This window comes from Linepithema humile, chromosome 4 (genome assembly GCF_040581485.1).
Source record: "Linepithema humile isolate Giens D197 chromosome 4, Lhum_UNIL_v1.0, whole genome shotgun sequence".
In the NCBI taxonomy this organism is placed as follows: domain Eukaryota; kingdom Metazoa; phylum Arthropoda; class Insecta; order Hymenoptera; family Formicidae; genus Linepithema; species Linepithema humile.
In genome coordinates this window covers 12,577,282-12,589,291 of record NC_090131.1, presented here as the reverse complement: position 1 = coordinate 12,589,291, position 12,010 = coordinate 12,577,282, and the positions used below count along the sequence as shown (strand labels likewise).

General features: G+C 32.7%; 1 protein-coding gene across 2 annotated transcripts in view; it reads right to left on the bottom strand.

The window, feature by feature from the left end:
* Nucleotides 1-1,638: 1,638 nt before the first annotated feature.
* LOC105668601 (uncharacterized) overlaps nt 1,639-12,010 on the bottom strand; it is a 51,492-nt gene continuing 41,120 nt past the window's right edge. The window contains exons 1-11 of one of the 2 annotated variants that reach the window (XM_067354104.1): nt 10,790-11,728; nt 8,964-9,222; nt 8,673-8,735; nt 8,376-8,579; nt 4,514-4,835; nt 3,889-4,033; nt 3,727-3,815; nt 3,504-3,581; nt 3,209-3,373; nt 2,981-3,127; nt 1,639-2,894 (exon numbers count right to left, since the gene is read on the bottom strand). In XM_067354104.1, coding sequence (XP_067210205.1) covers nt 2,599-2,894; nt 2,981-3,127; nt 3,209-3,373; nt 3,504-3,581; nt 3,727-3,815; nt 3,889-4,033; nt 4,514-4,835; nt 8,376-8,579; nt 8,673-8,735; nt 8,964-9,222; nt 10,790-10,908 — 1,887 coding nt within the window. In that variant the 5' untranslated portion in view covers nt 10,909-11,728 and the 3' untranslated portion in view covers nt 1,639-2,598. Of the gene's footprint in view, nt 2,895-2,980; nt 3,128-3,208; nt 3,374-3,503; nt 3,582-3,726; nt 3,816-3,888; nt 4,034-4,513; nt 4,836-8,375; nt 8,580-8,672; nt 8,736-8,963; nt 9,223-10,789; nt 11,729-12,010 lie in introns of those variants that run through there. The other variant, XM_067354105.1, reaches the window with a different exon arrangement.

Sequence of the window (12,010 nt, the reverse complement as noted above, 5' to 3'; positions counted from 1 at the left end):
AAGGTCTACGCCAATCGTAGAGCTCGTGCTGGCGGTCGTCAGTTGCCGCCATGTTGGTTTGGTCCGTGTCTCAACTGTTGTGTAGTGGTTGAGACTTTACGCGCTTAATTTAAAATCGTCTTATTGCTAATTCTAAACTAAACGATTAAACAATTGTTTGTCAGTATATTTACATTGTCCTGACTATGTTCTATGTTAACCTAGGCTGAAAATCTTACATCGATTAACATGGATTTCTATCTCTACTTTATTAACATGTCTTTTTATTTACAGGCTTATGCTACTGAGGTTCTTACAACTACTTTATTTATCAACTAGGAAATGTAATTGTAGTATTAAAATGTTAATAAAGTCTTTAATAAGTATCGGTTATTTACAAGGTGCTAGTCGCTATTCCTAAACCTAACTTATCTTTATCGGGAGGTTATGTTTACCACGTTTTTATTTAATTACGCGTATTTCTAACATATTTAGAAATTTTAACCTATAACTTTATAATTATCGTTATGTAGCTGTTCTGGGCCTCGGTCTCTGCTCAGCTACCCCTTATGGTTTCTCGGCAGGATGTAGGATTTCCTGTTACGGATTCAACCCTGATCTACGGATGGCTCGTTCCGGCTGCATCCGCCTACCGGTTGCAAGGTTAGGTTAGGTTAGATCTGTCAATGTAAAATGTAAGAAAAATTTATCGAGACATGAAAAAAAAATGTTTTATTATTTAGGTAGAAAAATGTTTTATTTTTAACAATTTCTGAACTTTTTAGCTTATAACTGCGTCAGGCATAAGCAGCATTCATATAAAATATTTATTTACATGTTACAAGAAATAAATGTTTTACAATATTTATACTTTTGAAAAAAAATACAGCACGAAATTACAGAGCAATTTACATTATTAAAAACAGTAATAAAAGTATCTCGACATTTTGTACATTTGTACAATGTAAAATCTCTATATGTTAACTTGTATGTCAATCGTAATTACTTAGAGTAATTATATGAGCGAATTTTTATAACAGTTCGTTTCTGAGAAAATATGAACGGTTTTCTCTAATAAGACGTAATGAAGAAATGAATGCGAAATTTTGTGTTGCCAATCAACTTGTAGCTAAATATTCGCAACGATCGGATATAATAAATAGTAATCATCCCAGCTATGACAGTCAGATATAACGGTACATTTCATCGATTACATATGAATTAATTTGTGCAAATGTGTGAGATACCAAACGTTCTCTACTTATATTCAAATGAAAACGAAGCACTGATACTAAATATATAAAATGCGGCACACTATATTTTAAATATTTATTTAAACAATAGTTTAAAGTGAAAAATAAGAATTGAAATATCTTTGGCTCAAGAAACATACATTTGCAGAAATTAAATCTGTATCTTCATATAAATGACCTATATTACTTAGAAGTATAAAACTATCACAACACTTAGTACATATTCGTAACAGTATTACAGAAAAAAGTAAAAGTATCTTTGGCATCTTATAGCTTTGCACAAATTGGAATCTCTAATTACGTTATATGCGAAAGATACATTTTTCTTAGAATATAAAATGCTGCCATTTCTATAATGATACGTCTTTTAAAAGATATAACTTATAGTCATTCTTACTCGCATAGTTATAAACAGGAAAAAAATTAAAAAATTTGACGTCATCCATCAATTTGTAGCTAAATGTTCAATGCGATTGGATAAAATAAATTGTACGTACCATTATAGCAAAGACATTCCGGTACATTTAATTGATATCAACTTCTCAACTCTACTTATATTTAGGTAATAATCTCTGGTATTATATATAAAATACATACAATAAGTCAGGTACTTTGCCTTATTTGGTTAAGGCTGTATAATAGTATAAAATAAAATCACAGTTTCATACTATATGTAACAAAAAAAGAATAAAAACATTCATATATCTTTGACGCAAGAAACATACATTTAGAGAAATTGAATGTCTGTATCTGATTATAAATTATACCTATATTTTGACTTAAAATAAATCTGAAAAAAGCTGAAATTTCTATAATCTATACATCTTTCAAAATATACAAACTATTATTCTGAGGGTGATCCTACAACGCAAATTGTCGCCTGATTGTCAGTCAATACAAAGTATTTTTCAGTTAAAGCCATTATTAAGTTGTCATTCTTCGCGATAAAAACCGAAATTTTCAATGCACTGTAGAACCACTCTGTAGACAAATAGAAAAAAGTGTAACGTGTTTAGCACTTATTATCGGAGAAAAGAATCGAACTTTTATCTATCTTATTAAAGTAAGTTATTAACTCCGCTTGCAACAATGTATAATCAATCTATAGATGTGTATATATGTATATATATATATATATATATATATATATATATATATCTTTCCAAAGTAAAATTACACAAACATCTATCTCTATCACAGAATCTTTTTGTCATCAATATTGATATCATTCGAGTAATATTGATATCAGTGTTTTTGAAACTTAAATTCTCGAAACTCATCAAGTAATATTAATATCAGCAATTTTGAAATTTAAATTTTTTACGTGGATAGATATAAATGTTTTATGTAGATAGATATGAATGTTTTATGGTTTTCTAATTCTTACGTAATTATCATATGTTACGTTACATATCGGACATCGATCGGCTTCTAAACGTTCGATGCATAAAAAGCAACAAGCCAAATGACCGCAAGGTATAAAAGCATGTGTACGTTCGTTTATAAGACACACAGTACATATGTCTTTCGTACATTCTTCTTCTGATGCAGTTGTATCCTCCAAGTTCCAGTCCACAGGATGGTACGGAATGCCTGAAGTAGCATCATTAGCGTCATTCAAATACGAGTAATCATCATAGGGTACTTCGTAAATCGATTCATCTAAAATGAAAACATTAATAATATATATATTTATGTACTTTGAAGATTAATGTTAATCTTCCTTAAAATATTTGAGCTGTAATTACCTTCATTTATTTCAATATTGTTCTCAGAAGTAATGTCGTGATGTTGTCTTACTGCTTGTGTATTTGCAGGGATTTCTCCTTGGTTATTCCTGGTATCCCATACTTGTTCTATTTCACTAGAAGACGATTCTGTGTTTACTGGTTCATCTGCAAAAAAGAAGTGTAATTTTTACTATAGATCTAATAATTTATATTATTTCCCTTAAAATAGTTTGATTTATAAATTACCTTCTACTACAATTGTATTCTCTGTCTCTGTGTCAGAAATAATTATTTCATTCTCATTTATTATTGTCTGCATGTCTGAACTTTCTTCATCGTTATCTTCTAATGTATTATCCTCTCTCTGTACATTGTTATGTATGCGTCGAGATCTGTGTCTATTTTGTCTTCCTAAAACAAAAATAAAATAATTGTTTTTAAAACAAGTGTACCATAATAATTATTACGTAATTAAATTTTTGTATTTGTTGTATTTAACTGTGTTCTGTGTGAAAAAAGACTAAAGCAGTTAAATACTTACTTGTTTGTTGAATAGTTTCGTCCAAATCATCTGAAAACAACTCCATGTTTATTTGTTCATCAGTTGTTAATTCAGCATCTGCAAATAATAAACAATTATTAAAGTAGTTCAGAATAGATCTATGTAGTAATAAATTAACATAATTTTATTTTTCAATGTTATAAAAATTGTAACATTATAACATGTATTTATGATAAATATAATATAGATATAGCATATTTACCTTCCATTGATACTATTTGTTCCATTTGTTCCATTGGGAGGATATTATTGTTGGTGGTGAATATTAATAAAAATTCATTCAGTGACAATCTGAAAAAAATTGAAGTTTTAATTCATAATTCATCAAATTTTATTTAATATATAAATTATTACAAAATGTTACCTTTTATTTACTAGATCCTCTTGCGCATTTATAATTTTAGAATCTAGTTCTCTCCTTGCCCTTGTGCGAAGTCGTCGAGATCTAACACCATTGTTTAATCGACGTAAGTCTAATTCTTGATCAGTAATTAAATATGATAATTTATCTGGAAAAAGAGATAAAGCAATGTATAAGATACAAAGCGAGCTAAAAGAATGCAACACAGGAAGAGAAATGTATGAAATGAAGTGGAAGGTAAGAGTGATTGCTCGCGACAAACAAAAAAATCTTGATTTTAACTTACTTTCTGAAAACAAATCTATTTAATTTACTTAAAAAGTGGATATTTGAAATTTTGCACAATGTGGAAAAATGTTACATTTAATTTTCATATTAAACGCACGTTTAAAATATAGATAAAATGTGACATGTGTTATACGTTTATAATGCAACTACTTTATAATAAAAATATTTTAATCCAGTATTATATATGTAAAATGATACATGTAACTTTTTTTTATACATTTTTATCATTTCATACAATATACGCATTTCATAAATATGCGTTATTTCAAAAATATATAATAGTCGCGTACACATTATAGAATTTCATACTTGATATAAAATACTTTGACATAAAAATTACCTAGAAATGTCCAAACATTAATATTCCTTGTTCCCAATTTTTGTGCCGCAATGTTATGAAAACTTTCTACTATATTATTAGTACGCACAGGACAACGATAGGTACTAATTTTTAATGCCATGTTAGACCAAGTAAGTCTTAGATATGACATAAATTGTAAAATATCTGGATGTTCATTAGAAAGTTCATCAGCTTTGGTTTGTATTATTAATAAAGCTTCTTGAAACATATCTGGTGGTAATAAAGGCAATGCCATAGTCATTGAGAGTATCTTTTTTGGAACATTTGAAAGACGTAGTTTGCGCCATTTACGCAGTACAGCCTGAAATAAAAAATGTAATTTAATTAATGCAATGCAATTTTTCACATTTACTACGATTTTGATCAATGCAGAAACATAATATTTGTCACGTGTGATACATTCTGTCTGCATTGAAGAACTCCGAAAAAAGATAAACAATACTAACAATACTTTTTAATTTTTAATTTGAATAATATGGGTAATATGAGCACAATAGCTACAACAAAAGCGATATTACGACAAAAAAGCATTTCAGGCGTATATTCGAGCATGATTAAGAATAAAAGTTATGTATCACGTAAAAATCGCGAGGAAAATGCACGCATACGCTGTATTTGTCGGATAAAACACGAGAATGATGACAACAAAAGTGATAATATGTTAGAAGCACATCAGACACGTAACGACAAGAGCATAGATAGAAAACTAAGCACATCGCGAGAAAAAGCGCGGGAAACGTGTATGCGTGTGCACGCATTTATCACGTGCCTAGGCCGACATTCATTTTTCAATAATATTATTGGCCGCATTCAGCGGATTCAACAGTTGAATAAGCGATTATTGCTATTGGGCTGTTCTATTATTAAACTTTTCATATAACATATATACATATATATATTATACTTCAATCACAAATAAAATTTATCAAATATAAAATTTCTTATACTACCCATACATTACTTACTTTGATAATCGAACAATCAAACAAGACAAAAATATGTTTGGATAAGAACTATGTTCTTCTCGCAGAAATATTTTGATATATTTGATATTCTTCTAATTGTTACTTGGACAACATGACCACGATGGTTACGACAAAAGCGGTATTACGACGACAGCATTTCAGGCACATAATGACACGAGCGTAGGATAGATTAAAAGTTATGTACCACAGAAAAATCGCGAAAATCGAGCACATATATGTACTGCATTAATCACATACAAGGCGAGCACGGTAGTTATAAGAAAAGCGGTATTACGACTAGAACATTTCAGGCACATATATTGACAAGAGCATAATATGGACTGAAAATGATGTACCGTGTAAAAATTGCGTAAACGCGAGCTGTTTTATTAGATTTCTCACATATTTTGAATATGTGAGAAATCTAATAAAACAGTTCGCGTTTTAATAATATACTCCAATCAAAAATAATAATTATTAATTATCGATCTCTCATTCAATTGTTAACTCTATTAAATGCGATAAATATACTGTATATAAAGCTGATCTTACATTGTTCTTAATATTATTGTAGCATTGTGATAGCCTACTCATTTTCTTGTTATTCAGACACCCATAGAAATTTCGAAAAACCCATGCGGAAAACATGTTTTAAGTCAGCAGTGCACGTATAATACGTTTTTATCTATTAATTGCTTGCAAGATAGTAAAAAAAAAATTAAAAATGCACAGTATACAGCCTTGCTTTGTAACATACCATAAAAAATAATATTATCAGATGTATTCATAAACAAAATAAATTTTAAAAATGTTTTTACATGAAAAAATTCTTATAAATTTTTTTAGAGCTTTGTATCTTTAAACTTTAAAATATATTTTTTTAATATTTTATAACAATATTTTTAAAATATCTTTGTATTTATTACTTAAAATATGCAATAATTTTATCAATATTTACAAAAGTATTGATTGTTTTATGGAAATTTCATATGTTCTAAACTCTGTGAAAGTTATGAAAAAATCTGCCCCTTTTCTAAAGATTAATTTCTAAAATTTTCTTTATATAATTATTTATTAATAGCAAATATATATACAGGGTGTCAATTAAGTCCCGGGACGGCTGAATATTTTCTCATGTAAGGTATTTTTGAAAAAGGTCAAGGTCATTTCTGAAGTAATTTTTAACGAGAAATTCAACGGTGACCTTCAATTTGACCTTGAGCTTGACCTTCAAGGTCATTTCAAGGTTAGGTTAGGTTTTTTAAATAGAAACCCCTATTTTTGATTCCAAAATCTAATAGCTGGTGTCAAGAGCTTTTCAAAACACTATAATAAAGTTATTTTTCATTAAGTACTTTTCGAGTTATGAGGCTTGTAAATTACAGTATTTTGACATAAAATACAAAATATCTTGTAAAACATTCAATTTTTGGGAATCTTACCTTAATACTTTTATGCATAAAATAATGAGACAAATCAATTGGTATAAAGAAAACACATAGTTGCTTTCAAGAAAAAGTATGCAGTTGCATGTTGCAAACTACATATTTTTTCTTGAAAGCAACTATGTGTTTTCTTTATACCAATTGATTCGTCTCATTATTTTATGCATAAAAGTATTAAGGTAAGATTCCCAAAAATTGAATGTTTTACAAGATATTTTGTATTTTATGTCAAAATACGCACGTACGTATGCACACACAGACAGACAGAGAGAGAGAGAGAGAGAGAGAGAGAGAGAGAGAGAGAGAGAGAGAGAGAGAGAGAGAGAGAGAGAGAGAGAGAGAGAGAGAGAGAGAGAGAGAGAGAGAGAGAGAGAGAGAGAGAGAGAGAGAGAGAGAGAGAGAGAGAGAGAGAGAGAGAGAGAGAGAGAGAGAGAGAGAGAGAGAGAGAGAGAGAGAGAGAGAGAGAGAGAGAGAGAGAGAGAGAGAGAGAGAGAGAGAGAGAGAGAGAGAGAGAGAGAGAGAGAGAGAGAGAGAGAGAGAGAGAGAGAGAGAGAGAGAGAGAGAGAGAGAGAGAGAGAGAGAGAGAGAGAGAGAGAGAGAGAGAGAGAGAGAGAGAGAGAGAGAGAGAGAGAGAGAGAGAGAGAGAGAGAGAGAGAGAGAGAGAGAGAGAGAGAGAGAGAGAGAGAGAGAGAGAGAGAGAGAGAGAGAGAGAGAGAGAGAGAGAGAGAGAGAGAGAGAGAGAGAGAGAGAGAGAGAGAGAGAGAGAGAGAGAGAGAGAGAGAGAGAGAGAGAGAGAGAGAGAGAGAGAGAGAGAGAGAGAGAGAGAGAGAGAGAGAGAGAGAGAGAGAGAGAGAGAGAGAGAGAGAGAGAGAGAGAGAGAGAGAGAGAGAGAGAGAGAGAGAGAGAGAGAGAGAGAGAGAGAGAGAGAGAGAGAGAGAGAGAGAGAGAGAGAGAGAGAGAGAGAGAGAGAGAGAGAGAGAGAGAGAGAGAGAGAGAGAGAGAGAGAGAGAGAGAGAGAGAGAGAGAGAGAGAGAGAGAGAGAGAGAGAGAGAGAGAGAGAGAGAGAGAGAGAGAGAGAGAGAGAGAGAGAGAGAGAGAGAGAGAGAGAGAGAGAGAGAGAGAGAGAGAGAGAGAGAGAGAGAGAGAGAGAGAGAGAGAGAGAGAGAGAGAGAGAGAGAGAGAGAGAGAGAGAGAGAGAGAGAGAGAGAGAGAGAGAGAGAGAGAGAGAGAGAGAGAGAGAGAGAGAGAGAGAGAGAGAGAGAGAGAGAGAGAGAGAGAGAGAGAGAGAGAGAGAGAGAGAGAGAGAGAGAGAGAGAGAGAGAGAGAGAGAGAGAGAGAGAGAGAGAGAGAGAGAGAGAGAGAGAGAGAGAGAGAGAGACATTTATGTGTTTTATATACTACTAATGATTATATGTAAAAATCTATATATACCTGATTGAAATGGAACCAACATCCAGTTAACTTAGCTCTAGGAAACTTTTTGTTCAACGATTTTACTGCAGCCATTTCAAAGTCGCTCATGATAAACTTGATATTTTGTTCAAGTTGTGGTATCAGTTGTGTAATTTTATCCCATAAAGCGTCATACATAGTTATTGTACGTACATCACATAATATAAATAATGTTGCAATACCCTGAAAAAGTCATGTTACTTATTTTCGTCATCTATTCCTGATACTTGGAAAAATTAAATAATTAAAATTTTAATTTTAATTTTAGTATCTTACCGTATCCATATATCGCATATGTACAGAGTAAAGCTGCGCAATGTGAGGTTTACATGGGAGAACCTTAGGCAAAATATGCAAAATAAAAGTTAATTATTAAATAAAATTAAATAGTAAATAAAAGGTAATTAGACTCTATATGTTATATTGCTCTATATGTTATAATAACTTGGTTACTGTCACAATTTTATAAACACTTATAAAACTTATATACACTTATATAATTTTATAACACTTATAAAAATTTATATAAAATTTCTTTATTACAGAAAAAGATAGTCATATACTTACAGAAAAAGTTCCATCGACGTAGATTTCAGTAGCAGAAGATAATGCTTGTAATAAATAATTGGTTGATAAAATTATTGCATTTTTTCCATCACTTGTAATTACGTTTTCTTTATAGATATTTTGTATGATATCAGAACTTTGTAAAATGTCATATAATGATGCCAATGTATTAGGTACGGATGGCTGATTTTTTGTTCGTTCACGATGCATACTGCATCTTATAGCTGCAAAACTCAAGTATTGTGCTGCATCTGGGTTGCTGAAAAGAAGAGAGATATTGTAAATATAATATAATATTGATAGAAAAACTTTTGTGAAAATACAATTATATAAATTGATTGATTTTTTTCATAATTGTTTAATAAATTTATTCTATTATGACTGATGCGCTGATAAAGTAAAATAGAAAAATTTGTATTTATATAAATTTTAATAAAATTGTTAAATTAATATAAATTGAGAAGCAACATTTGAAATTAGTAAAAAAAACGTAATTAAAGTATATTAGCAAAATAATGTTTTTAATAATATTAACAGAAGTATTCAAACAATTAAAATAAACAATTTAAGTTAACATAAGAAATTAAAAAATTTAGTTGAAGTTTTTAATTTCTTATTTTAACTTAGATTGTTTATTTTAATTGTTTGAATACTTCTGTTAATATTATTAGAAACATTATTTTGCTAATATACTTTAATTACGTTTTTTTTACTAATTTCAAATGTTGCTTTTCAATTTATATTAATTTAACAATTTTATTAAAATTTATATAAATACAAATTTTTCTATTTTATTTTATCAGCGCATTAGTCATAATAGAATAAATTTATTAAACAATTATGAAAAAAATCATTCAATTTATTGCGACGACTTTTCCGTCGGGCAGAAGTAGTCCCGCCGGTAAGCGTATCAAACCTCGTTGCTTTATTTACCGGATGTTAATAATTCTCATGATTGGGCGCCAGGCGCGGATTAACGCGCCGCACGAACAAATTACGTCAACACAATATTTTATTTATTTGAAAGCAACGGCGATAAGCGCGACTAGCCCACTCCACAAATGGCAGAGGGGCGAGGTTCTTTAGAGATGCTAACCCGGTTTGGAGAGGGGAGTCTGAAATAGACGGTTATTAAGAACACACTAATCAGTAACAAATAACATGTATTTCCAGTAATGAGGTGATATAAATAATTGAGTAATCAAGTGAGTTTGACGCCGGGTGATCGGCGCCTTAACAATTCCGTGGAGCGGAGACATAAATTACCTCGGAGAGAGGCTCTATGATTTTGGATATTCGACTCGCGGAAATCCGCGTACTTCCGTCTCACGCGGTATAATATTTTCGACGTACCAGTTCTATACTTCTCATTGGGTACGGTCGTTGCTATTCACTCTACGTTAATCTCTCTTGATAATAGTCAGCGTACAACGCAATTCTTTCCTTACGCGGTTCTTAATTGTTCTTAGTATTAACGCTCGACAGAAGGTCGAGATGAGAAATACACGACAGGCTAACTTCAATAAGTTCTTACGCTCGGTACACCATTACGAGAATTGACGCGAAATTATTACTTATACAAAAGACATTATACTATACAAAACGACCGTCGGCTCGGCAGCCCCGAGGGGAATAGCATGGTGGAATCTTATTCTATAGAAGCGGTAGTCAGCGGGGCCCGGCCTAAATCTAACCTCGCACAATATTGCGAGACATTTCGACACTCTTAATACTCTTTCACGAAAACCAGGCGGGTTCTTATTTCCGCGAGGCTCGGGCCGCCTACTGATACCGCTCTTACCGCGAAGTCGAAGTGGTGGCCTTACAAAACGTCGGTACGCCCGGTGTGGTCCTTGAGGTTCCTCTCAGGTTGCTGACTCGCCGAACAGTGACGACAGCGAGGCTCGCCGGACAGCGGTGACATTCCGCGCATCGTCCTGCGCATGTAGATCCTCGCTATCGATTAGCGATTCTTGATCCTTCGATGTTTACTAGATCTCGATGCTCGCGTCGCTCCTCGATACTTCGGCCCTCGGTGACGCTTCTCCGAGGTGACCCCGGTCTCTCTCTTAGGGCAGCTGCCGTTAACGCCCCTCGCGGCCTTTTCCGTTTACGGATCCAAACCTTCTCTGAATCGGCCGGGAACTGATCAGGTTCCGACCTGATTCTGCTTTGGCTCGTTACGACAGCTCCTTTTTCGGGTACTCCACTCCGGGTCTTCGGCGTGTGAGAGCGCGCTTCCCTCTCGGGCATCATCTCTCTCGGTGCGTCCACCGGCCTTGATATGTTCCAAATCTGCAATTGTATCTACGGTAGCGACTTTGTCTGGGATCTAATTGTTTATTCAAGGATATTTTACTTGACCTTGTTCCGGATCTGTCTACACGCCGTCCGAGCCTCCGTCGTCCTGTCTGCTGAGTCCCTCGCAGGTCCCACGAAGGCTGCTCCACTTTATTACAATATGGGAGTTTGGCCACTCACCACGACTCGCATAATTCGTTACAACGCAAAATCTACAATCTCAAAAGAGAATTAAGAGGGAGAGGTCGTCGCCCCCCGCGGCGGGGTTTCCGACCTCAAATTTCCCTCCTCGATCGGGCTTTCTCGCCCTTGTGACGGACCTCAAAAATGTCACGTCACATTATATAATTGTATTTTCATAATAATATATATCTTAATACAGTATCAACTGTTTGTTATACAATATTAATTTTTCCTTATAAAATTTCTTGTATTGTATTAACAATAAAAATGCAAATAAAACACATAAAAAAACAATATATCTAATATGTTAAAGCAAAAAGATAATAACATGAAAAAATATATTGTTAGATTGTACATATTAGTAAACATTCAAAATCATCATTTGAGTTGAAAAATATGGAACATGAAATTGTACTTATTCCAGCAAAATTATGATTGAGAAAACAGTAAATGTATTCAATAATATAATTAAAGAAGATGCAAAAGTTGTAAACAATAATTTAATACAAAACTGTATTAAAGAAGTTTTCTAAAAGAGTCAATTAAAAACTGTAGCTATTTAT